This window comes from Mobula hypostoma, chromosome 2, assembly GCF_963921235.1.
Source record: "Mobula hypostoma chromosome 2, sMobHyp1.1, whole genome shotgun sequence".
NCBI lineage: Eukaryota > Metazoa > Chordata > Chondrichthyes > Myliobatiformes > Myliobatidae > Mobula > Mobula hypostoma.
Window position 1 is genome coordinate 56,998,027 of NC_086098.1, and position 27,832 is coordinate 57,025,858.

The 27,832-nt window shown below is 39.8% G+C and overlaps 1 protein-coding gene across 3 annotated transcripts in view; it reads left to right on the forward strand.

The window, feature by feature from the left end:
• Positions 1-27,832, forward strand: part of nbas (NBAS subunit of NRZ tethering complex) — a 322,014-nt gene that overhangs the window by 255,474 nt on the left and 38,708 nt on the right. For all 3 annotated transcript variants that reach the window (XM_063037332.1, XM_063037350.1, XM_063037341.1), the window contains 3 exons: positions 1,695-1,775; positions 1,869-2,064; positions 15,593-15,732. In XM_063037332.1, coding sequence (XP_062893402.1) covers positions 1,695-1,775; positions 1,869-2,064; positions 15,593-15,732 — 417 coding nt within the window. The remainder of the gene's footprint in view (positions 1-1,694; positions 1,776-1,868; positions 2,065-15,592; positions 15,733-27,832) is intronic.

Genomic DNA, 27,832 nt, shown 5'->3' on the forward strand with positions numbered 1-27,832 from the left:
CAGGTATCTATTTTAACACTATAGAGTTTCGATGACAAACTGCCATATTCAATTTTAACAAAGATGAAGGACTCCCTCCAAGTAAGAACTGGAATTCGGTTGTAAACAAGGTGGGATAGCGGAAACCTGATTGGATGAGGACTAACCAATCAGGAGGGACGGACAATGGAGGTGTAAATACCACTGGACTAGACTTGCTGAGGCATCATCCCTGATGAAGATGGCATAGTTTATCATCGAAACGTCAGTAAAAATTAATACCTGTACCTGGCTAGAAGCCCGAGAAGAGTTTATTCATACAATGACAAGCTTTGTTTTGCATGCCGTTCAGACATATTGTTCGACTCAGAAGTACATTAAGATACAAGAGACAGCAGATGCTGAAACCTGGAACAGTAAGCAATCTGCTGGGGGATCATGGCACATCGAGAAGTATCTGTGGGAGATAGAAACTGCGAACTGCAAAGACTGCTTTTTGTGAAATTGTAGAATTCATTGTTTGGCCCTAAGAATTGTAATATGTCTCGTTGAGATAGCTCAGAGTGACAGTGCAGGAGGTTAAAGGGAAAGGCAACCAAAAGTTCAGGGTCACCATTTTTGATACTGAAACCTTGTCCTGTGCTCTTTCACAAACAGTCTGTTTGTCTTGCGCATTCTTGCCCTTCCTCTGCAACTTAATTTCTAGTTTTTCTCATTTCTAATGAAAAGTTGTCAATCCAAAATATAAATTTTTTATCATTATAAGGGTGCTGCTTGGCTTGCTGAGTATTTCTAGCATCCTCACCTTTTAAAATAAAAATAAAATTTGCAAGTCCGTTGGACATTTCATGCATTTGTTCAGGCAGATCTGACGGGCATTAAGGAAATTGTACAACATTGTACAAAGTAGTTGGAATTGGGTGAACCTCGATGGTTTTTATTTCAGTTCTGTGGATATATTAGAATTTCTGTCAAAGTTATTATATATTCTTCCTATTCTAGCTATCACTTTAAAACTTAATTAAATGTTCTTCTTGTTTGTATGAAAAAGGGGTCATGTAGTCCATAATGAGGACTGGTTTTGGAAATAATTTGGAAAATGTGTAGCTAGGATGTAATTGGGGGAACTTGGTAATGATACAGGGATGTTCCTGCTTTGTGAACCTTTGGAAGCCCATAGAATTTCACAATGTCAGCGTCGTTTGACTTCGTTCTCCAAAGCTTGTCTTCTGTGCGTTGTTACAGGTCCTGAAGCCTCGATCCCATTTTTAAACCAATACGGGCAAAATGTTAGACGATGCACAGAGTTCGTCACACAATCAATCAGCACAACCTTCCCTATGCCACAATTGACTTTCTGTAATGGCAACCAATTAACTGATAAGTACTTAAAGGCCAAGCATTTGAAGGAACACCACAAGTGAACAACACACTGATGGTGTCTCCTCATATAGTGAGAAATGTTTGGAAATGGATTGCAAATTTCGGAGAAGGCAAATTTTCTTTCCTAATGCTAATTTGGATTTTACACCTAAAGACTAGGCTTTTGGTCCATTTCCTTTGGTGTACAAGATGGGAAAGGGAAAGTCTTATTTATTTTCCAGTTTTTATTTTCAGCTCAATTTAATTCTATTCCCATTATTGTCTAGATTAGCAGAATGTATATCTCCATTCATTTACCTCCACCTTTGTTGTTTTTATCCCACTGGGATCAGCACAAGTGTTCCATCAGAAAAGGATCCACTTCAAGTTCTTGAAGGTATCGTCAAATCTGTGCACTCCAGTGTTTTAAATGGGTAAGTACAACTTTACATTGAAGATACTAAATCAAGAATTGCTCAAATGCTCTTATTTCAATCTATTTAAATTTTTTTCTTTTTGTAATTTAGGGACAACCTCGTATGTTCAGATGACCTCTTGGCATGGCTGAGACCTTTCTGTGGCGATGCAGATTTGCCTGTAAAACCCCGAATTGATGTTTTGCAAATTCTTGAGCAGGCATTTCCACTTAATGATGAGGATAGTAAGTTGCTTGTGCTCTTCAGAACTCAGGCTGTTCTGAAGGCATGCTGGCCAGATAGACAGGTAATATGTTTATTTTATTTCCTACTTTGTAATCATCTTAATAAAGTATATTAAAGATTTATCGTGTTTGAGTTAGCAGTTACCTAAACATAGCATCCAAGCTTGTCAGATTGGTAATTGTGCTTACATTTTATCTCATAAAGCAGGAAAAATAAATGGAAACTCAATTAAAATGGATTTTTTAAACTCTTTTGATTTATAGGACAAATTTTCCACCTTATAGATATTATAAGGGTACAGTGTTGATGGTTAAGTTACCAATGTATTGCCCAGAAGACTAGACTGGCCATCAGAAATGCAAATTTGAATTCCGTGCTCATCTGCCTTCCTGCCCTCTTAACAGGAATAGAATTTCTCTTATCCTCAACTATCACCCCATAAGCCTCCACATCCAACACATCAGAATCAGTCCTGACGAAGGGTCTCGGCCTGAAACGTCGACTGCACCTCTTCCTATAGATGCTGCTTGGCCTGCTGCGTTCACCAGCAACTTTGATGTATGTTGCTTGAATTTCCAGCATCTGCAGAATTCCTATTGTTTGCATCAGAATCAGAATCAGGTTTATCACCGGCATGTGACGTGAAATTTGTTAACTTAGCAGCAGCAGTTCAATGCAATACATAATATATAAGAGAAAAAAAAGATAGATAAAATAAAAATAATAGTAAATGATTAAGTAAATCAATTACAGCATATGTATTTTGAATAGATTAAAAATCATGCAAAAATCAGATGTAATATATATTTTAAAAAGTGAGGTAGCGTCCAAGGGTTCAATGTCCATTTAGGAATTGGATGGCAGAGAGGAAGAAGCTGTTCCTGAATCGCTGAGTGTGTGCCTTCAGGCTTCTGTATTTCCTACCTGATGGTAACAGTGAGAGAAGGGCATGCCCTGGGTGCTAGAGAGCGTTAATAATGGACCCTGTCTTTCTGAGACACCACTCCATGAAGATGTTCTGGGTACTTTGTAGGCTAGTACCCAAGATCGAGCCGACTAGATTTACAACCCTCTGCAGCTTCTTTAGGTCCTGTGCAGTAGCGCCCCCCCCCCCCCCACGTCATACCAGTCAGTGATGTAGCCTATCAGAATGCTCTCCATGGTACATCTACAGAAGTTTTTGAGTGTATGTGTTGACATGCCAAATCTCTTCAAATTCCTAATGAAGTATAGCCGCTGTCTTGCTTTCTTTATAACTACATCGATATGTTAGAACCAGGTTAGATCCTCAGAGATCTTGGCACCTAGGAACTTGAAACTGCTCACTCTCTCCACTTCTGAGATTCTACCAGCAATAGTTGTATCATCAGCAAATTTATAGATGGTATTTGAGCTATGCCTAGCCACAAAGTCATGTGTATATAGAGAGTAGAGCAGTAGACTAAGCTCACACCCCTGAGGTGCGCCAGTGTTGATCGTCAGCAAGAAGGATATGTTAACACCAATTCTCACAGATTGTGGTCTTTCGGTTAAGAAGTTGAGAATCTAGTTGCAACTTCTCAATCAGGATTGTGGGAATGATGGTATTAAATGCTGAGCTATAGTCAGCAAACAGCATTCTGACATAGGTGTTTGTTTTGTCCAAGTGGTCTAAAGCTGTGTGAAGAGCCATTGTGGTTGCATCTGCCGTTCATCTATTGTGGCAATAGACAAATTGCAATGGGTCTAGGTCTTTGCTGAGGCAAGAGTTCAGTCCAGTCATAATCACCCTCTCAAAGCTGTTGATTTGAATGCTACTGAGCGATAGTCATTAAGGCAGCTCACATTATTCCTCTTAGGCACTGGTATAATTGTTGCCTTTTTGAAGCAAGTGGGAACTTCCGCCCGTAGCAGTGAGTGGTTGAAAATGTCCTTGAATATTCTCGCTAGTTGGTTGGCACAGGTTTTCAGAGCCTTACCCAGGTACTCCAGCGGGATCTTCCGCCTTGGCGAGGGTCACTGTCTTTAAAGACAGCCTAACATCGGCCTCTGAGACAGAGATCAGAGGGTCATCAGGTGCAGCAGGGATCTTGACAGCTGTAGTTATGTTCTCCCTTTCAAAGCAGGCATAGAAGGCGTTGAGTTCATCTGGTAGTGAAGCATCACTGCCATTCATGCTATTTGGTTTCACTTTGTAGGAAGTAATGTCTTGCAGACCCTGCCAGAGTTGCTGTGCATCCGATCTTGCCTCCAACCTTGTTTGAAATTGTCTCTTCGCCCTTGATATAGCCCTCCGCAAATCATACCTGGTTTTCTGGTACAGGCCTGGGTCGCCAGACTTGAGTGCCAAAGACCTAGCCTTCAGCAGGCGACGAACCTCCTGGTTCATCCACAGCTTTTGCCTTGCGAATGTACAGCAAGTCTTTGTAGGCACACACTCATCCACACAGGTTTTAATGAAGTCAATAACAACTGCAGCATCCTCATCCAGGTTTGAAGATGAATCCCTGAATACAGTCCAGTCCACTGATTCAAAGCAGTCCTGTAGGCACTCCTGTGCTTCCCTTGTTCATACCTTCTTGGTCCTCACTACTAGTGCTGCAGTCTTCAGTCTCTGCCTATACTCAGGAAGTAGAAGTACAGCCAGGTGATCAGACTTCCCGAAGTGAGAACGTGGAATAGCATGGTAGGCATTCTTGATGGTGGTGTAACCAGTGTGTTGTTTCCTCTGGTATTGCAAGTGATCTGTTGATGGTAATTGCTGAGTGATTTTTTCAGACTGGCCTTGCTAAAATCTCCCAAAACAATGGTGAAGGCGTTAGAGTGTGCTATTTCGTGCATGTTGATCTCATTGCTCAGATCGTCTAAAGCCTGCTTGACGTTGGCCTGAGGTAGAGTGTAAACTGCTACCAAAATGACCCCAGAGAACTCCTGTGGTAGGTAAAAAGGACGGCACTTTACTGCTAGATATTCCAGGTCTGGTGAGCAGAATTGGGACAGCACTGATATATTTGTGCACCAAGAAGAGTTGATCATGAGGCATACTCCTCCACCTCTGCTTTTGAGAGACTCTATAGATCTACCCTGACGGTGTATAGTAAACCCGTTGATCTGAATCGCTGTATCTGGTACGGAAGGGGTTAACCAGGATTCTGTGAAACAAAGGACAAACGCGGTCCTAATGTCCCTCTGATTCAGCACCCAAGATCTGAGACCAATAATTTTATTCACCAGAGACTGTACGTTCACCAGCAAGATAGTCGGTATAGGGAGTTTAAAACACCGTTTCATTAAACACACTTGTAACCCCACTCTGCACCCATGCTTCCACTGAGGTGTCCTACGTGGGCACTTCAGACCACAATCGGTGTTGTTTCCATCAGTTTTAAGCAGCGATAGTTCGTTTAAACGTATTAAGACATCTTTGTTGACTGTACTGACCTTGGAAGCAGTTGTGCTTTTTAGCTGTTATCAGGCTGAAACAGGAATATTTAATTGTATCCATTGAGAGTACTGCTGCTACTCAAGTCGCTCCTAGGCGTCCCAGAAGTACAACTTCTCTGCAACTTCCACCATCTTCAATGGGACCCTACCACCAAACACTTCTTTACCTTCTCCACCCCTCCCACCCTCTGCTTTCTGCACAGCTCACTCTCTCTATGATTCTCTTGTCCATTTGTCCCTCCCCATTAATCTCCCTCCTGGCACTTAATCCCTGCAAGTGGAAGAAGTGCTGCACCTGATCATTCACCTCCTCCCTCAGCTCCATTCAGGGTCCCAGACAGTCCTTCCAATTGACCCTTGGTGTCATCAACTGTAGCCGGTGCTCCTGATGCTCCTGATGCGGGCTCCTCTACATTGGTGCAACCCAATGTAGATTGGGGGAGTACTTTGTCAATCACCTTTGCACCATCTGTAAAAATCAGAATTTTCCAGTGGCCAACAATTTTAATTCCAATCCCCATTCCTGTTCTGACATGCAAGTCCGTGGCCGCCGTCCTCAGGTTGGAAGAGCAACACCTCATATTTTTAGGTAGGCTCCAACCTAATGGCATGAACAGAAATTTCTCTAACTTCTGGTAACTTTTCCCCCTTCCCTTTCTCTCTTCTTCAATTCCCCACTCTGGCTCCCCTCTTAACTCTTCTCCTCACCTGCCCATCACCCCCTCCTTCCCTTTCTCCCATGGTTCACATTCGTATCAGATTTCTTCTTCTTTAGCCCTTTACCTATCTATCACCTCCCCAGCTTTTTACTTCAACCCGCATCCCCACCTACCTGGATTTACTTATCACCTTCTAGCTTGTATTCAATCCCTTCCCTCCACCACCTTATTCTGGCATCTTCCCCCTTCCTTTCCAGTTATAATGAAGGGTCTCAGCCTGAAATATCGATTATTCATTCACTTCCATTGATGCTGCCTGACATGCTGAATTCCCCCAGTGTTTTGTGTGTGTTACTAAGGAAGTTAAATGCAGCCAGTGAATTTAAATTTATAATTATTAGTCATTGTTATAATGACTAGGAATTTTGTTGTAAAAACCCACCTATCCTATTAGGAAGAAGTTGGTCATCCTTATCCAGTCCAGCCTGCATCTCTCTAGACCTACAAGATGTTAAGCTACCCTCCGAAATGGCCCAAGCAGAAACTCAAAGTTATTTAGCAGAAGACCTCATCTGCAGAACTCTCAGGTTAGCACCAAGATCTCACTGGGCTGCTGGTGAGAAGGGCCCTTCCCATCAGATACACAAGCAATGTCTTAATACAAATACAAACTGCCCTCAAGTTGGCAGCAGAAAATGTGAGACATGTAATACACTTGCTTGTGTACTACATGTTTGAGACCGAAGTCTGTAAAGGGATGCAGTGATTTCTGTCAAGGTTCATCCCAGGCAGCTGCACCTAGGAACATTTACTTGAGGCAGTCATCAACTGCTGCTAGAAGAATATAAACTTCATGAAAAAGCACTTCGAGCTGTTGAAAACTTGTTGGCCTTACAGAGCAAAAAGGTGTGCCCATGAGTATGCCAGCGACTGGCATATTGCAAGGTGTAGTTTTATGTGCTGAGGGTCATAAAACTACACCTTGCAATATGAAGTTTGGTACAGCCGCCATAAAGGCTTTATGGGGAAAGACCACAATCTAGAGCCCTGCTGTCACTGGATGTTGAAGGGTTAGATCCTTACGAACGGCCTGCCAACTATTTTGCTGATGGAATAAAACATTAGTAACATTTATATTGGGGGGGGGGCAAAGCTGCCAGGTTCAACTAGAAAAAGGATAAAACTGTCCAGATCTTTCAGTGTCAACCCAGCCACCAAATTAGAATGCAGCAAATTGCTTACAGTCTGATCTACCTTGCAAAATCCTCGGGCATCCAGGAACCAGGATATAAATTAAACTAATAGATTCAGAGGCCAGTTATGCAACAGCCTGACGTTGTCTTAATCACGGAATGCCACTCTAAGCTTTGATTTCTTTTGCTATTGGCATACCGCTGTTTTTTTATAACAATTGTTACATGCAATACAATTACTCATCTTGGCACCTTTTAAACCTATCGGACCACTGGAGAGGTAGTAATGAGAAACAAAAAAGAGCGGATGAACTGATTAAGTATTTAGCGTAGTCTTTACCTTGGAAGACATTAGCAGGTTGGTGGAAGTTCCAGGTGTCAAGGGTCATGAAGTGTGTGAAGTTACCATTACTAGGGAGAAGGTTCTTGGGAAGCTAAAAGATCTGAAGATGGATAAGTCACCTGGACCAGATAGTATACGCCCGAGTTTTGAAAGAGATGGCTGAACAGATTGTTAAGACATTAGTGATTCTTGAAAGATCATTACTAGATTCTGGAATGGTTCTGGAGGACAGCAAAATTGCAAATGTCACTCACCTTTCAAGAAGGGAGAGAGGCAGAAGAAAGGGAACTATAGGCCAGTTAGTTTGACCTCAGTGGTTGGGAAGGTGTCGGAATTGACTATTAAGCATGAGGTCTCAGGGTACTTGGAGGCACATGATAAAATAGCCCGTAGTCAGCATGGTTTCCTCAAGGGAGAATCTTACCTGACAAATCATTTGGAATTCTTTGAAGAATCAGCAGGATAGACAAAGGGAGAATTGGTTGATGTGGTGCACTTGGGGTTTCAGAAGGCCTTTGATAAGGTGCCACAAATAAGACTGCTTAACAAGCTACGAGCTCATGATATTACAAGAAAGATTCTAGAATGGATAGAGCAGTGGCAGATTAGCAGGAGGCAAAGAGTGGGAATAAAGGGAGCCTTTTCTGGTTCCCACCGGTGACTAGTGGTGTTCCACGAAGATCTATGTTAGGACCTATTCTTTTGACATTATATGTCAAAGATTTGGATGATGGAATTGATGGCTTTATTGCAAAATTTGTAGACGATATGAAGATACGTGGAAGAGCAGGTAGTTTTGAGGAAGTAGAAAGGCTGCAAAATGAGAGACAGGTTAGGAGAACTGGCAACGAAATAGCAGATGGAATACAGTGTTGAAAAGTGTATGGTCATGCACTTTGGTAGAAAAAATAAAAGGGTGGACTATTTTTTAAATGGAGAGAAAATACAAAAAACCGGAGATGCAAAGGGACTTGGGAGTCCTTGTGCAGGATTCCCTAAAGGTTAATTTGCAGGTTGAGTCTGTGGTGAGGAAGGCAAATGCAATGTTCGCACCTTTACCACTGGAAATAATTGTTCTTAGCAAATTTATCTACAAAAGTGGTTTGCAATTGCTGCCTTCTGGGCAGTGTCTTTACAAGATGAGTAACCCCAGCCATTATCAATACTGTTCAGAGATTGTCTGCCTGGCATCAGTGGTCGCATAACCAGGAATTGTGATATGTACCAGCTGCTCATATGACTATCCACCACCTGCTCTCGTGGCTTCACATGACCATGATCAGGAGGATAAGTAGGTGCTACACCTTGCCCAAGGGTGACTTGCAGGCTAGCAGAGGGAAGGAGCGCCTTACACGATCTTCAGGACAGACGTATTTTTAGCCCACCACCCATGGAATGCAAATTGTTAATACATATTTAAAAAAATTAAGGTTACTTTGTGAAAGTAGCAGTTATTGTATATCCTGAACCATATTTGCAAGCTGAAACTTAAAGCAAGTTCCAACTGCGCACAGCCATGTTATTGTATAGTGGAAAAATCCATTTATAACTGTATAGGAAAGAAGATGCTATTAGCCAGGAGTAAATTCTTGTTTGCATTAAACAGTGTCGGCAGTACTTCAGAGTGTACCATGAAACTTTAAATCAAAATTAGATTCAAGTAAATTTTAATCAAAATGTTATAGTAATTAACTTCTAGCATTTCTGCCTAAGTGCACTGATTTATTTTCTCCAGAAGAGTATTTCAAACCACCATCTGCTACATTATAGCTAGTTAGTTTTATTCTGCAAAATCAAGCTCAGTAAAGATAGTACGTTTTAAATTCATTCTGTTTTATAATAATTGATGTTCATCAATGTGTTATTGTAAAATGATTTCAGAATATTGTAATAATATCCATCAAGATTTTGTATGACAGAAAATTAGGAACCAACAAATAAAATCCCTTCTCTCACCCCTTTCTCTTGGCCCCCCTTTCTCTCACCCCCCCCTTCTCTCGCCCCCTCCCTCTGGCCCCTCACCTCCTCTCTTCCCCCACTCCTCTCTGGCCCCCCCTCACCCCCACCCCTGCTCTCTCGCCACCCCCTTCCCTTCACTCCCATCATGCTTCAATCTGTCACCCACTGAACCCATCACCCCTTCAACCCCTCCATCTCTCCCTACCTGCTCTAACATCTTTCTCCACATTTCCTTCCAAAATGCTCTGTTTACTCTCCCTTGATCCCAGTCCTTGTGCACACTCCTCCTGATGTACTATGTCTCTTATGCTAACCCTGCCTTCCCATTCTTTCCACTTTTTTCTTCACTAGCCTTCCAATTCTTCTATTCCTTTACCCTTCCTTTTTTTATCTTTTACTTCCTGTTCCTTATCCCTTACTGTCTCTCATTTTCACTTCCTTCTTCCCAGTCTTCTGCTCCCCTAACCTATCATTGTTTTGTTTTTCACCAGACGGTGCAAACAAAAATTGCTGTACTGTTTTCCCTACAGCCTCCTTTGGAGGAATACAGATCTCTGTGAACCTGCTGGCAGTTTTATTAACAGTCACTAAATTTGTGTGAGAGTATGTAATCCTCTTAGTCAGGCTGTGTGGACATTAAAGAGAGCTTTAATATTTAATTAATTTCTAAGCAATATAAATATAAGCTCTTGTGGATTGCAGTGATGCTGAAGAATAAAATAGCTCTTGCAAAATTTAAACTACATTGAGGCAAATAGTATTTTCACTGTAAGACATAATAGATGCCTGACAGTAATGAATAGTTAATATAATTAATAATTTAAAGCAATTTGCTGCAGATTTGATCCTTCCTTGATTTTAGATCTCAGAGACTTGATTTAACCACTAGAGGGAGAAAATGTGCTGTTAGAATTCCCTTGTTGCACCTTAACCAAGGTTTGTAGGTTCTGTAATATCCTAATTGTATTTTGCATCTATAATTGAATTCCAGAAAATGGTGACTAAATTATAGCATCTAAAAATGGCCTTTTCTGCAGATGTTATAGGTTTGGAACCTTAATTTATTCAATGGAAATTCAACTATATCATGCCTAATCTGTAACAATCATCATATTTCACTATCTGATGAACTTGGATCATCTAGTGTTTAATTGAAGTTACAATAGATTGGTGTTAGGAGTACAAGTGTTAGGAAACTTGAATTCAATTCGGGCCAAGACCTTTCTTCATTTTTTTCTATCCAGTCCTGATGGGGGTCTTGGCCCAAAATATCAACTGTTTATCCATTTTCATAGATGTTGCCTGACCAGCTGAGTTCCTTCAGGATTTTGTGTGTATTGCTCTGGATTTGCAGCATCTGCAGAATTGCTTGTGTTTATGATTTACTCTCTGAGACCCATCCTTCTCTTTCTTTTTCTTGGCTTGATTTTACTTTTGTTATTACTGATCCATTTCACTTACCAATCCTAATTTTAATCCCTCTGATTTTGAGTACAATGCTCATCTTTCTTAACCTTGAGATATTTGCAGTCTTACAGTATGGAATATTTTAAAGCTGTAAGTGAAGATTACCATGAGACATGGGAGCAAAATTAGGCCAATTGGCCCATCAAGCCTGCTCTGCCATTTCATCTTGCTGATCCATTTTTCCTCTCGACCCCAATTCCCATTTCTCAAACATCTTTGTTCAATTCCAATGCTCACAATTCCTATTCCTTACTGTCAAGGTTGAAAGACAAATATTTCTATGTTCAGTGCAGTGAAGGTACTGAAGAAATTCAATTGCTCTTCTCTTAGAATTTCACAGTACAATAGTGTCATCAGGAAACAAGAACCTTGTTAAGAAACATGTATCCAGAAATTAGAATTTGCTCTTGTTTGTTTTTATATTGAAAGCTGAATACAAAGATCATACATTGCATGTTGTTGCTCTAATGTCTGTTAGTAATGCAGAGATAAATATGGCACATATTGATAACATTGATGCTGGGGAGGTATCAGCCAAGCTAAAATGAATCATGACTGTCAATGTCCAATCTAATTTTACAATAGGCAGGATTTCATTACAATGTGAATAAAATGATTTGTGCATAAAAGAAGCAGATGGAATTCGGTGCTATTCTTCGTCTTTATTTTCCATTTTGTCATTTAAAAATAGGTAAGATAATGAAGTATAAACTGTCAGGGAAATTATAAATCTAAAAGCAGGGAAATTGGACATTGAGCCAAATAATCCCACCTGACATTTAAGCCTTTCCTCGGCCTTGCTACATCTTTCTCCCTTGTTTTAATCGAGCTCCCCCTCCACTGCATCTATACAATTTACCTCAATTTCCTTGTTGAGGAAGTTGCAGGTTCCATTGAGTAAAGTTGTTATCTCTGGTATCCCTTTTAACTTATTTTCTCCTCCAATTTTGATATCATGTTTATTGGAATTACATTTTCCACATCCAGTCCATCAGTCTTCCCTTATCTTAAAGATGTCTATCAGTTCAGCCTTCTGTTTTAAAAAGACAAGTACATGGCTTGTTCAACCTTTCTGTATATCTGAAATATCTCAGTTCTGATGTAATCCTTACCAACGGCATTTTTTTTAAATGAATGAATCCATTTGAAAATATTTGTCAGAGTCTACCAAATTATTTTCTGGCACCCAAGAATTGGGTTTGAGATTTGTCCAAATTCAGATTTGGCTCTAAAGACCCAGATAATTGTCTCTCATGAAATACTGGAATTGAAAAGCGGCTTAACAATAGAAACAAAGTTGACATTCCATTTGATTTAAAACAGATAGGCTGCTGATCAAGGATGATGATTAAAATGAAGAAACTGGAACTAGTGTAGGCCAGACAAGCCCTTTGAATATGCTCCAAGGTTCATTAAGATTATGACTGATTTTCAGCTTCAACTCCATGGACAAGGATAGATCTGGTCCTAGGGTTGAGGTTCTTAACTGGAAGAAGGCCAAATTTGAAGAAATGAGAAAGGATCTAAAAAGCGTGGATTGGGACAGGTTGTTCTCTGGCAAGGATGTGATTGGTAGGTGGGAAGCCTTCAAAGGAGAAATTTTGAGAGTGCAGAATTTGTATGTTCCTGTCAGGATTAAAGACAAAGTGAATAGGAATAAGGAACCTTGGTTCTCAAGGGATATTGCAACTCTGATAAAGAAGAAGAGGGAGTTGTATGACATGTATAGGAAGCAGGGAGTAAATAAGGTGCTTGAGGAGTATAAGAAGTGCAAGAAAATACTTAAGAAAGAAATCAGGAGTGCTAAAAGAAGACATGAGGTTGCCTTGGCAGTCAAAGTGAAGGATAATCCAAAGAGCTTTTACAGGTATATTAAGAGCAAAAGGATTGTAAGGGATAAAATTGGTCCTCTTGAAGATCAGAGTGGTCGCCTATGTGCGGAACCAAAGGAAATGGGGGAGATCTTAAATAGGTTTTTTGCGTCTGTATTTACTAAGGAAACTGGCATGAAGTCTATGGAATTAGGGGAAACAAGTAGTGAGATCATGGAAACTGTACAGATCGAAAAGGAGGAGGTCCTTGCTGTCTTGAGGAAAATTAAAGTGGATAAATCCCCGGGACCTGACAGGGTGTTCCCTCGGACCTTGAAGGAGGCTGGTGTTGAAATTGCAGGGGCCCTGGCAGAAATATTTAAAATGTCACTGTCTACAGGTGAGGTGCCGGAGGATTGGAGAGTGGCTCATGTTGTTCCGTTGTTTAAAAAAGGATCGAAAAGTAATCCAGGAAATTATAGGCCAGTAAGTTTAACGTCGGTAGTAGGTAAATTATTGGAGGGAGTATTAAGAGACAGAATCTACAAGCATTTGGATAGACAGGGACTTATTAGGGAGAGTCAACATGGCTTTGTGCGTGGCAGGTCATGTTTGACCAATCTATTGGAGTTTTTCGAGGAGGTTACCAGGAAAGTGGATGAAGGGAAGGCAGTGGATATTGTCTACATGGACTTCAGTAAGGCCTTTGACAAGGTCCCGAATTGGAGGTTAGTTAGGAAAATTCAGTTGCTAGGTATACATGGAGAGGTGGTAACTTGGATCAGACATTGGCTCAATGGAAGAAGCCAAGGAGTGGTAGTAGAGAATTACTTCTCCGAGTGGAGGCCTGTGACTAGTGGTGTGCCACAGGGATCAGTGCTGGGTCCATTGTTATTTGTCATCTATATCAATGATCTGGATGATAATGTGGTAAATTGGATCAGCAAATTTGCTGATGATACAAAGATTGGAGGTGTAGTAGACAGCGAGGAAGGTTTTCAGAGCCTGCAGAGGGACTTGGACAAACTGGAAAAATGGGCTGAAAAATGGCAGATGGAGTTTAATGCAGACAAGTGTGAGGTATTGCACGTTGGAAGGACAAACCAAGGTAGAACATACAGGGTTAATGGTAAGGCACTGAGGAGTGCAGTGGAACAGAGGGATCTGGGAATACAGATACAAAATTCCCTAAAAGTGGCGTCACAGGTAGATAGGGTCGTAAAGAGAGCTTTTGGTACATTGGCCTTTATTGATCAAAGTATTGAGTATAAGAGCTGGAATGTTATGATGAGGTTGTATAAGGCATTGGTGAGGCCAAATCTGCAGTATTGTGTTCAGTTTTGGTCACCAAATTACAGGAAGGATATAAATAAGGTTGAAAGAGTGCAGACAACAGGAATTCTGCAAATGCTGGAAATTCAAGCAACACACATAAAAGTTGCTGGTGAACGCAGCAGGCCAGGCAGCGTCTCTAGGAAGAGGTGCAGTCGACGTTTCACAGGCCAGGCAGCACCTCTTCCTAGAGATGCTGCCTGGCCTGCTGCATTCACCAGCAACTTTTATGTGTGTTGCTTGAAAGAGTGTACAGAAGGTTTACAAGGATGTTGCCAGGACTTGAGAAACTCAGTTACAGAGACATGGGTTAAGAGTGAGGGGGGAAAAGTTTAAAGGGAACATTAGTCGGGGGCTTCTTCACACAGAGAGTGGTGGGAGTATGGAATGAGCTGCCAGACGAGGTGGTAAATGCGGGTTCTTTTTTAACATTTAATAAATTGGACAGATAAATGGATGGGAGGTGTATGGAGGAATATGGTCCGTGTGCAGGTCAGTGGGACTAGGCAGAAAATGGTTCGGCACAGCCAAGAAGGGCCAAAAGGCCTGTTTCTGTGCTGTAGTTTCTATGGTTCCTTTTAGCTGTCTGATCCATGATTCCTTTAGAGTCCAGAGATTTATTGATCTCAAAGTCCGATACTCAACAACAGAGCATCCATTGTCCCCTAGGGTAGGGATGGGCATAAATTATAAAATATCCTACTGAACTCTTTGATGCCTGCCCCTTGCTGGTCTTTGATGTAATCATCATTAATGTGAATTCTAAATTGAATTGTTACCAGTTTTTTTTATTTTCATGTTGAATCAGAGTAGAAATTTTATCATCCTTAACAAGTTATTGTTCTTTTTTTAAGCTGACAGGGTTAGATTGAATTTGTTTAGTAGTGTTGGGCTTTTTAGGGAGAATTGTGTATTCTGGTAGTACATTACATGTTCTATACAGCACGATGCAGGGATTCCGTTTTCAAATGCACTGCTTCATTTAACTTGTGAAAGTGTCATTTGCACTGGATGTAAAAGAATGTTTCCTTCCTGTCTTCTTTAACCATTTGTTCTGTAGGTGACCAGTGATTTTGGTAATTTTTTTGATATCATATATTGAACATGGATGATGCCATAAAAGAGTAACCGATTGCAATTTGCTGTTCTTTTAAAATGCTGTCAGTTAGGTATTACATGGACCTATGCAATTTTGCTTTTTAGCAATAGTTGTCAGCAGAAATATATTTTTTCATTAGTATCATGTATTGGCATGCTCCCATTGTAGGAAAACAACATAAACGCAGTTGTTATCCTTAAAGTAAAACTGCATCTTTGTTTGCTAAAATAGTAACTTATTGTAGAGATGCTTATAAATGTTGTATTTCGTCAATTTATTTTTGTGCAATATTATCATTGTTAGGTTAACGTGAGTGATATTGAAAGTGAAGGGAAACGTTTTCAGCTCTTTATGGAATTGCTCGAAACCAGTAACGAAGGGACTGAATTTCAGCATTTGGTTTTGCTTCTTCAGGCTTGGCCACCCATGAACAGCGAAGGCACGTAAGTATCAGTTTGTGTAGCAATATGCTACATGCAAGAGTTATGGCAACAGATGAAGGAATAGCTAAAAAAAAAATGAGGATGTGCTTCACTGTCATGGATTATCAATTAAGATTTAATTATGCATCTGTCCGAGGAACTGTCTTCAGAATTCCAAAAAAAAATTCCAGTTTGGACTACATCTGTATTTTCTTCCTGTGATAATACAACATAAGATTTCAGGTTCAATTAAGTTCACGGCTGACCGGTGTATTAATTCCATCTACCTACTTCCATTCCATATCCTTTAATACCCAAGCAAAATCTGTTAGTTTTGAAGTTTTCAATTAATCTATCTTCAGCAACATTTTGAAGGGAGTGAGTTCTGAGTTTGCATTTGCACTCTAGTTTATTAAGTTTTCATTACCAGCTGTTGAAACATATTTGTAGAAATGTGTAGTAAAATTTGATGGGGAATCTATACTGTAACAGAAATCATTTCAGCTAAAGTAAAAAGTTGAACAAAAGTGAATTATAAATTGATTCAAAGCTATGCAAATGTGCTGAGAACTGAAAGTAAAATGATATTAAAGCTGTTGAACTTGTTAAAGATGGTGTAGTAGATTTCAGCGTCCTTCATTAATTTTCTTGGTAGAGCCATTACTCGCAAAAAATGACTTCAGCTGACACCCACAAGTGGCTAAATTAATGCTGTTTACTACATAGTGATGTAGTTTTGCATTGGGATTTACACATTAAACCAAAGTCAACATGTGTAATAAAGCAGTACTCCTTTTATTAAAAAAGTAGTAAAATAAAAATATATATGCAAGCAATAATTTTAAAAGTAATATTTTTGTTGTTACATCACTGATGCCAATCTCTACCACTAAGTACATAAATCCATATGAAATATCTGTGTGGGCCCATATGACTAAGGATAAGTTGTCTCGTTTTTATTTAGATATATCTCCGTATTGTGATAAATGTAATAATGTAGAAGCTTCACTCGTTCGTATGTTTTGGACATGTCCGGGTCTTGGAAAATATTGGAAAGAAGTATTTCAAACCTTTTCGATACCTTTTAAAGTAAATTTCAAGCCTAATCCTTTGACTGCTTTATTTGGTATTGTTGGAGGAAAGGATACTATTTTGGAGCCATCTGATTTGCACATTTTGGCTTTCATGTCTCTTATGGCCAAAAGGATGCTTTTGCTTAAATGGAAAGATGTGGCCCCTCCTATTCACACCCAATGGTTACATAATGTGATGTCATGTTTAAATTTAGAGAAGATTCGATATTCAATCTTTGAATCTAATCAAGACTTTCAAACATTGTGGGGACCCTTTCTGAATTATTTTCAAAACTTTCGATTTCCTGTTAAAGCGCAGATGATGACTAACAATCTTTTTCCTTTTTTATTCTATTAATTAGCTTCGGTCTTGGTAGTGGGTTAGATTTTTTTATATAAAAAAATTATTTTTCAATGTTACGAACTAATTGATTTGTACGAATATAGGGTAAGGAGTCTTTATATGCAATTTAGTTTAATGTATTGACATATTTTTTCCTGTACTCTGTATTCTTATATATAAATTAATAAAAATATTGGAAAGAGAAGTATCTGTGCAAACCCATATACACACAACTCTTTAACTAACCCTTCCCATGAGCCATTATATACACAATTCTTGTCCCTGAATTTCTCCACTTAGTGTTTCCTTTCCCCAACACCTCTCTGTTCACTGATTTCTTCCTGTCTTCTGATATTGGACTTTTCCCCATCCCAGGCTTTTGCCCTTCCATCACCTTATTCTTTTGATGTACCTAGCCATGTTCCCAACTGCCTGCTCCTGACTCCTGGCCACCCACCTGGCCTTATTTTCATACCGTGCACTCTTCTGACTCTGTTCCCCTGAACATTCTGACCATACAATTGGTGCCATACCCAGCCACATTACATTCGCAAACATGGCTCCATTCCTGGTCAAATTCCAGTTGTGTGCTTGAACCGATTCCCCACAGTGATCTGTCTGTGCAAATGATCCCATTCCCTTCAATAATCTGCCTGCATAGCTGACCCCAGTCTCTGCCACAATCCATTCACATGTGTTAAAGCATGTTTTCAGTACAACTGGGCAAATTCCTTTAACGTTTCATTAGCACTCCCACTTTCCTACCTGGTTACACTCCAGCTGCACACCCAACTGCATTCCCTGTCACCTTCTGACTTCATGGGAGCAACGCTTCCAAGTCACTGGGAGCCAACACTTCCACATACCAGAGTTTTTCATGATGATATATTGAATTGTTAAGGAAACTTTGCTCTGAAGATAATATTGTGGCAGGTTTCAGATAGCAGTGATGTTAGTAGACGGTTGGTGTGTTTCCTTTACTTTTGTGCAACGTTACTTTTTTGCTATAGCCACCCATTGTATGTAAGTGAGGAATGGGAGAGTTGGTGGATATGTCAACCAGGAATACATAGAGTTAAATTTTTAAAAATCCTCAATTTGTTCACTAATTTTTTTTCATTGTTTTACTATTTCTAACAGAAAGCTAGGATATTTCTATTAATATCAGAAAACTGGGATGGTATATACGTTTGTAAGTTGTGTTTGTGACATGATAAGACCAGAAGATGTATGAGTAGATTAGGTCATTTGGCCCATCTAGTCTGCTCTGTCAGTTGATTTATTTTTCCCTCTCACTCCATTCTCTAGGCTTCTCCCTGTTATCTTTGATACCCTTACTAATCAAGAACCTATGAACCTCTGCTTTAAATATACTCAATGTCTTTGGCCTCCACAGTTGTCTGAGGCAATAAATTCCACAGATTCATTATCTTTTAGCTGAAGACATTCTTCCTCATCTCTGCTCTAAAGGAATGTCCTTTTCTTCTGAGGCTGTGCGTTTTCGTCTGGAGTCTCACACTATTTGAAACATCCTCTCCATGTCCACTGTATCAAGACCTTGCAAATATAGGCCCAGGGCCATCAATTGTTTTTCTTTAGATAACCCTTTCTTTTAAACCTCTTGATCCTCTCTGAAGGGCTCAAAACTGCTTACGATACTTAAAATGTGGTCTGGGCAATGTCATCCTTGTTTTTATATTTTAGTCCTTTTAAAATGAATGCTAAAATCACATTTACCTTTCTACTACTGACTAAACCTCCAGGTTAAACCTTTAGGGAATCCTGCAGACCAAATCAAAGTGACTCCTAAAACATAAGAAATAGGAGCAGGAGTAGGCCATCAGGCCTGTCAAGCCTGCTCCACCATTCAATAAGATCATGGCTGATCTGACCATGGACTCATTTCCACCTACTTGCCTTTACCCCATAACCCTTAATTCCCCTACTATGCAAAAATCTATCCAACCTTGTCTTAAATATATTTACTAAGGTAGCCTGCACTGCTTCATTGGGCAGAGAATTCCACAGATTCACTACCCTCTAGGAAAAGCAGTTCTTCTTCATCTCCATCCTAAATCTACACCGAATCTTGAGGCTATATCCCCTAGTTCTAGTCTCATCTATCAGTAGAAACAACTTTCCTGCCTCTATCTTATCTAACACTTTCATAATTTTATATGTTTCTATAAGATCTCTCCTCATTCTTCTGAATTCCTGCAAGTACAGTCCCAGGCAACTCAATCATTCCTCATAGTCTAACCTCCTCATCTGTGGAATCAACCTGGTGAACCTTGTCTGTACCACCTCCAAAGCCATTGTATCTTTCCTTAAGTAAGGAGACCAGAACTGCACACAGTACCCTGTACAGTTATAGCATAACCTCACCTGCTCTTAAATTTAATCCCTTAGCAATGAAGACTAGCATCCCATTTGCCTTCTTGATAGCCTACTGCACCTGCAGACCAACTTTCGTGATTCATGCACAAGCACTGCTAAGTCCCTCTGCACAGGAGCATGCTGCAATTTTTTATCATTTGAATAATAATCTGCTCTTCCATTTATCCTTACAAAGTGGATGACCTTGCATGTACCAACATTGTATTCCATCTGCCAGACCCTTGCCCATTCATTTAATCTATCTATATCTCTCTGCAGACTCTCTGTATCCTCTCTGTATCTTCTGCATGATTTGCTTTTCCACTCAATTTAGTATCATCAGCAAACTCTCTTCCAGATTGCTAATGTATATCGTGTACTGTTGTACCAACCCTACGGCACACTGCTCACCACTCATTGCCAACAAGATACCCATATATCCCAACACTCTGCTTTCTATTAGTTAACCAATTCTCTATCCATGCTAATACATCACCCCCAACTCTTATGGATAAGTCTTTTATACGGCACCGTATCAAACGCCTTCTGGACATCCACGTAAATAACATCCATCTGTTTCCCTCTATCCACTGCACTTGTTATATCCTCAAAGAACTCCAGCAAGTTTGACAAACAGGACCTGCTTTTGCTCAATCCATGCTGCATCTGCCTGATGGATCCATTTCTTTCCAGATGCCTTGCTATTTCTTCTTTAATGATAGGTTCAAGCATTTTCCTAACTACAGATATTAAACTAACTGGCCTATAGTTACCTGCCTTTTGCTTACATCCGTTTTTGAGCAGTGGTGTGACTTTCGCTGTCTTCCAATCCGTCAGGAGGTTCCCAGAGTCCAAAGAATTTTGGTAAATTGTCACCAAAACCTGAACTATAACTTCTGCTATCTCTTTCAGTACCCTCGGATGCATTCCATCAAGACCAGGGGACTTATCTATTTCAGGCCCACAAGTTTGCTCAGCAGTACCTCTTTAGTGATGGCTATTGTATCAAGGTCCTCACCTCCCTTCTCATCCATAACATCTCTCTTTGGCACGTTGGACGTGACGTGTACTGCACCATGAAGACTTACACAAAATAGTCAGTCAAAGCCTCAGCCATTTCCTCATTACCCAATATCAATTTCCACTTCTCATCCTACAACGGACCTACGTTCACTTTAGCCACCATTTTCCACTTTATATAATTATAAAAACTTTTACTATCTGTGTTTATATTTTGTGCTAGGTTATTTTCATAATCTAGCTTCCCTTTCTTTATTGCTCGCTTAGTGGTTCTTTGTTGCTTAGTTTCCTTAGTTATCCAAGGCTGGCTTTCCCCACCCTTACTGTCCTTGCTTTTAACCAGAATATACTTTTGTCGAGAACTGTGAAAAATCTCTTTGAAAGTCTTCCACTGTTCCTCAACCATCCCACCATATCCAGACTGTGTTCCCAGTCTACACTTCCCTCATCCCATTGTAGCCTCCATTGTTTAAGCATAATACACTGGCTTTAGATCAAACTGCTACACCCTCCATTGGTATGTGAACCTCAATCATACTATGATCACTCTTTCCAGGAGGGTCCCCATCTACAAGATCACTGATTTTATCTGTCTCATTGCACAGGACCAGGTGTACGATAGTACATTCCCTTGCAGGTTCAGTAACTTTGTATCTCCAATTTCTGAATTCTCTCCCCATTTAGAAAAGAGTTTACATTTGTATTCTTTCAATGAAAGTGCATGACCATACATTTCCTTGTGCTGTATTCCATCTGTCTCTTCTTTGGCCTTGCTGCCAACCTGTCCAAGTCCTACCACAGACTCCCTGCTCCATCACCACTACCTGCTCCTCCACCTATCTTCGCATTGTCATAAACAGTCACAAAGCCATTAATTCCATCATCCAGATCATTAACATATAACATGAAAAGCAGCAGACCCAATACCCGCCCCGCAGAACATCGATAGTCACTGCAGCCAACCAGAGAAGGCCTCCTCTATTCCTACTCTCTGCGTTTTGCCAGTCAGCCAACCTTCTATTCATGTTAGTACCTTTTCTGTAATGCCATAGGCTCTTATTTTGTTTAGCAGCCTCGTGTGGCACCATGTCAAAGGCCTACTAAAACTCCAAGTAAACAACATCCATTGACTCTCCTCTGCCTGTCCTGCTTGATACTAGTCCAAAGAATTAAAACAGATTTGTTCAACAAGATCTCCCTTCAGGACATCATGCTGACCTTGGCCTATTTTATCATGTCTTTCCGAGTACCCGAAACTTCATCCTTAATAAGGAAATCTAACATTTCACTTAAATTGAAGTAAGACAAAACGGCCTATAATTCCCTGTCTTTTGCCTCCATCCATTCTAAAAGAGTGGAGTGGCACTTGTGATTTTCCAGATCTCTAACCAGAATCAAGTAATTCTTTCAAGAATCGAGTTAGTCATGAAAGATCACTACTAATGCCTTCTCAATCTCTTCAGCTATCTCTTCTGGAACCTTAGGGTATAATCCACACAGATCAAGTGACTTATCTATGTTATATATAGATATTTGATGCTTCATGCAGTTGAGATGCCACAATACAATTTTTATTTGAATTTCATATTCAATAAATTGCAAGTCAGTTATTATATAAACTGAATTCTACAAATAAAGTAAAATGTAATCTAATCAAATGCTTTCCTAAATCTTCATATTACTTTGAATAAGTTTTTCCTCTGTGCATTTCCCAGAATAACAAAAAGATATTCTTCAATTGCACAAAAGCAGAAACACAGTTGTGTGGCAGATTGTGCTGTTATTTTACAACTTCAGAGACCCGGGTTTAATCCAGGAAAATGTTGCAGAGAGACCGACTTTATAAATGGGGAAGTTTAGTCACAATTGTGCAGGGTGTTGGCGAGGCCCATATCAAGTACTTTAGTTTTATCAATGCTAGAATATCTTCATCTTTTTTTAAAAAAAAGATGTGGTAGCATTGGAGGCAATCCAAAGCAGATTCACCAGGCTAATTCCTGGAGTGAGAGTCTTATCAAGGGAGAGACGATAAGAGTGGGAACTACTTGAACAAGGGGTCATAGTTTCAAGATGGGGCTCAGTCGTTTAAATAAAGTACTAATAAATGTTCAACAAGATCTCATACGTGAATTGCAGATATTAGCAGGCGGAAGCAACAAGTACTTCAGAGGTGCACAGAAATGTTTTTTTTCTCAGAAGGTGGTTAAATGGCTGGAATTCTCTACCCCACTGAATTATAAAAGCTAGATCCTCAGAAGAACTTAAAGTGGTGATAAATATATACTGTATAATAGTGATTTGAAGGTTAGGGGAGATGGCATAAATGAGAAGTTGAGACCAATGTAGATCAAACTCTGAATATATTGAATGATGGGTCAGGCTACAAAGTGCCAGGTGGCCTATTCCTGCTCCTATTTTCTTGTGTTCATATTATCTTATTATCATTGAGTACCTTCAGACCACTCGTATAACTGACCAGTTTTCACAAAAGAAATGTCAAAGGGAAGTGAGGAAGGCTAAATTTATGACCGTTGGTGAAGACCTGACTTCCATTGGCAATATAAATGAGAAAAATCGTTACATGTTTTTAAAAAAACAACTTCAATGAAAATCAGAATTTGAATATGGAGAGTTACAGTCAAAGATAGCAAATGTGAGCTTCAATTATAGCTTGATGAGGGGTGGTGTTAAATCACAGCAAAAGAGCAGAAGGAGGGAACATTCTAATTTAAAATACAAGAAGATGAAAGAGACTTTAGTAAAGTGACAAGAAGAAAAAATATAAAAATCTCAAATTGACAGCAAAATGTGGATCATAGGTGCTGCATCTGGTAACAGTCCAGGGAGGCATAGATCATAACAAGGGGAATAGAAAATATATCATTCACTTCACTAACTGAATGTAAAATGACTTTAAATCGCACGCCACGAAATGCAATATAATGTGGAGATGTATAGTAAAGTTGTTCTTTGTATTCTTAGAAGATAATGCAGTGGTCATTTAATATAAAGATGGTTATGATTACATGAGCTGTAGGCTAACACCATCTTCTTGCATAGGACATAGGACATAGGACTGTGGTGCTTCAGGTCAGCCTGAGCTGACTCACTGGAACCAACCAGCTCCACATTGAGGTTGGCAGACCTGATAGCAGTGGCTCCCAAGGGCCCATGAGCAACTTGTATTGTGCCAGTGCATTCAGCTCCACATTGTGGAATGTCATTGATAGAGTTCAGGAGAATCAGGTTTAGTTTAGGTGCAAGGACCTTACAAGTAGACTTGAAACTTGGAACTATGTGTTTATTGACCCTTTACATTATTTACATATGGTTTGAAGGAAAACTACTAAAAGTGATGAGTAAACAATTGAAGCATTTTCAGTTATATTTCTCAATGTGAATTGTTTCCACATTGCCATAGGATTAAATATTTTCTCAATAATTTGTTGAGTTTTGTTCCTATAACTTGAGAAGGAAAAAGACTACATTGCAAAGAGGGTTATAAAGTCAAAATGTAACCATCACCTGTAATATAGCTCGGATTTCAAATCAATATTATTTACAGAAAAATAGAGAAATATTTACTTGCAAAAATAGCATTTCCAATTGTAACCATCAGACCATAAGACATAGGAGCAGAATTAGGCCATCTGGCCCATCAAATCTACTCCACCATTCAATCATGGCTGATCCTTTTATTTAACCTCCTCCTCAGTTCTCGGCCTTCTCCCCATAACCTTTGGTGCCATGCCCAATCATGAACCTATCAATCTCTGCCTTAGATACACCCAACAACCTGGTCTCCACAGCTGCATGTGGCAACAAATTCCACAAATTCACCAACCTTTGGCTAAAGCAATTTCTCCACATCTCTGTTTTGAAAGGGCATCCCTCTATCCTGAGGCTGTGCCCTCCTGTCCTAGACTCTCCCTCCATGGGCAACATCCTTTCCACATCTACTTTGTCTAGGCCTTTCAACATTCAAAATGTTTCAATGAGATCCCCCCTCATCCTTCTGAATTTCAGCAAGTACAGACCCAGAGCCATCAAAGGTTCCTTGTATGATAACGCTTTCATTCCTGGAATCATCCTTGTGAACCTCCTCTGGACCCTCTCCAATGTCAGCACATCTTTTCTAAGATGAGGGGCCCAAAACTGTTCACAACACTCAAGGTGAGGCCTCACCAGTGCCTTATAAAGCCTCAGCATCACATCCATGCTCTGGTATTCTAGACCTCTTGAAATGAATGCTAACATTGTATTTGCCTTCCTCACCACCGACTCAGCCTGCAAGTTAACCTTCAGGGTGTTCTGCACAAGGACTCCCAAGTCCCTCTTCATCTCAGATTCCTGGATTTTCACCCGTTTAGAAAATAGTCTGCATATTTATTTCTACTACCAAAGTGCATGACTGCATTTTCCAACATTGTATTTCATTTGCCACTTTCTTGCCCATTCTCCTTATCTGTCTTAAGTCCTTCTGCATCCTACCTGTTTCCCCAACACTACCTGCCCCTCTGCCAATCTTTGTATCATCTGCAAACTTGGCAACAAAGCCATCTATACCATCATCTAAATCATTTCTATACAGCATAAAAAGAAGCGGTCCCAACACCAACCCCTGCAGAACACCACTAGTCACTGGCAGCCAACTAGAAAAAGATCCTTCTATTCCTACTCGCTGCCTCCTACCAATCAGCCAATGCTCTAACCATGTCAGTAACTTTACTGTAATACCATGGGCTCTTAACTTGGTAAGCAGCCTTATGTGTGGCACCTTGTCAAAGGCCTTCTGAAAGTCCAAATATACAACGTCCACTGTATCCCCTTTATCTTTCCTACTTGTAAACTCTTCAAAGATTTCCAGCAGGTTCATTGGGCAGGATTTTCCCTGAAGGAAACCATGCTGACTTTGTACTATTTTGTCCTGTGTCACCAAGTATTCCACCACTCCTCATCCTTAATAATTGACTCTAACTTATTCCCAACCACTGAGGCCAGGCTAACTGGTCTATAATTTCCTTTCTGCTGCCTTCCGCCTTTCATAAAGAGTCGAGTAACATTTGCAGTTTTCCAGTCCTCTGGCACCATGCCAGAGTCTAATGATTTTTGAAAGATCATTTCTAATGCCACCACAATCTCTAACGCTACCTCTTTCAGAATCCTAGGGTGCAAATACACTAGTCTGAATGACTTATGTATCTTCAGCTTTTTGAGCACCTTCTCTATTGTGACAGTAACTGCACCCACTTCTCTTCCTTCACACACTATGATATCAGGCATACTGCTAGTGTCTTCCACGGTAAAGACTGACGCAGAATAGTCATTTAGTTCATTAGCCATCTCCTTGTCCCCCATTATTATTTCTCCTGCCTCATTTTGTAGCAGTCCTAAATCCACACTTTATTTTTAACATACTTGAAAAAACTTCTACTATCCAGTTTGATATTATTTGCTAGCTTGCTTTCATATTTCATCTTTTCCCTTCTACAGAGAACAACTAAAAAACTCATTACGTTTTTAAAAACTTCCCAATCCTCTATCTTAGCACTAATTTTTGCTTTGTTGTATGCCCTTTCTTTTGCTTTTACAATAGCTTTGACTTCCCTTGTCAGCCACAGTTGTACTATTTTACCATTTGAGTATTTCTTCATTTTTGGAATACACGTCTTGCACCTTCCTCATTTTTCCCAGAAATGCACACCATTGCTACTCTGCTGACATCCCTGCCAGCAGCTCCTTCCAATTTACTTTGGCCAACTCCTCTCTCATACCACTGTAATTTCCCTTACTCCACTGTAATACTGCTACATCAGACATTACTTTCTCCCTACCAAATTTCAGGTATTACTATTGAAAATTTAGTGAAGCTTATACATCAGTGGATGCACTGCTGAACAAGCACCTCCCAGACTTGCTGAGTGACAGATGGTATTACGTCATTCACCATCCTATGTAGTTGGACTTCCCATTGAGTGCTAATGTAGGGTCTGATACCATGTAGATTTCAATAAGAATCTCATGCCTGCAGATTTAAAGGCAAAGAAAATCAAATATTAAGAACTAACTTTCAAAATTCTGCTTTTTATGTATTTTTATTTTACTTGGTATTTAAAATGTTCTTTATATTTCAGACTGAATTAAATGAATATCTCATACATTAAAGAAAAACATCTAAAATATTTGACAACTTTTGCGGGTGATTTAGCTGCACTCCAGCTTGCTTGGCTATTGAACCCTGTTTTGGGGTAGAGGCTTCTGCACTATGTCATCTGTTGATCTAATCGCCACCCAGCACAAGAGTGCATGAGATCAGGCCAGCATATCTCAATCAAGTGAATGCAGGACCATGGGGGCAATTGGTTCCACAACTCCAATTCCAGTGTTAGTTTATTCTTAGTTGCTGCTCTTTAATACCTATTTCTCCCTTTAATTGTGTTTTGCTTTGTTATGCTTTTCACTGAGTTACTCAACCATTTTCATGCTCTTTTGGTCCTTTTAATCCTTTTAATTACCTCACCAAGCTTGTCATTCACTGGTTTTCAATTTGTTGCAGCTTTTCAGAGAATCTAGTCATTTAGCCCTTATCTCTTTTTGTTTTATTTGGATCTGTTTAATAGTTAATTTATCTTTTAAGTTTTCAGTTGTAAAGAAATATTCAGCTGTTTTTCCTTTTTAGACATTGTTCTAACGTTATATAATGAATGTTAAGAATTTCAGAATTTATCATTCACTTTTATTTGCATATGAATAGCATGGGAAAGGCAATCTTTTGAGTAAAGCTTTAAAACCACTACTTAGAATTTGCCAGTGCTGTTGACTCAAGAGTCTTCAACTTTTTCCTTGTGCACTAACAGTTCCCAGAAACTGACTTCTTTATAATGCAGTCTCAATGTTCACCCTGAATTTGATTGTATACTGCTAATCCAGTCTCAAGAATAACTCAAGTAGTACAGTCTCAGGCTGAAATGTCAACAGTTTAATCATTTCCATAGATGCTGCCTGAGCTGCTGAGATCCCCCAGCATTTTGTGTGTGTTGCTTTGGATTTCCAGCATCTGCAGTATTTCCTCAGTTCCTCAGTTTATCATCATTCAACTGTACACATGGATACTGCCAAGCAAAACAACTTTCCTCTGGACCAAGGTGAACAACACAGGACATAAAGTCTACACATAGAACACATAAATTAATATTACCACAAATAAGTTAACATGTAATATGGTGCAAGTACAATACAAATTATAAATGTAAACAGTAAAACACTACTGAGAGTTCCTACGTAATGAGACCATATGATGAGATTCATA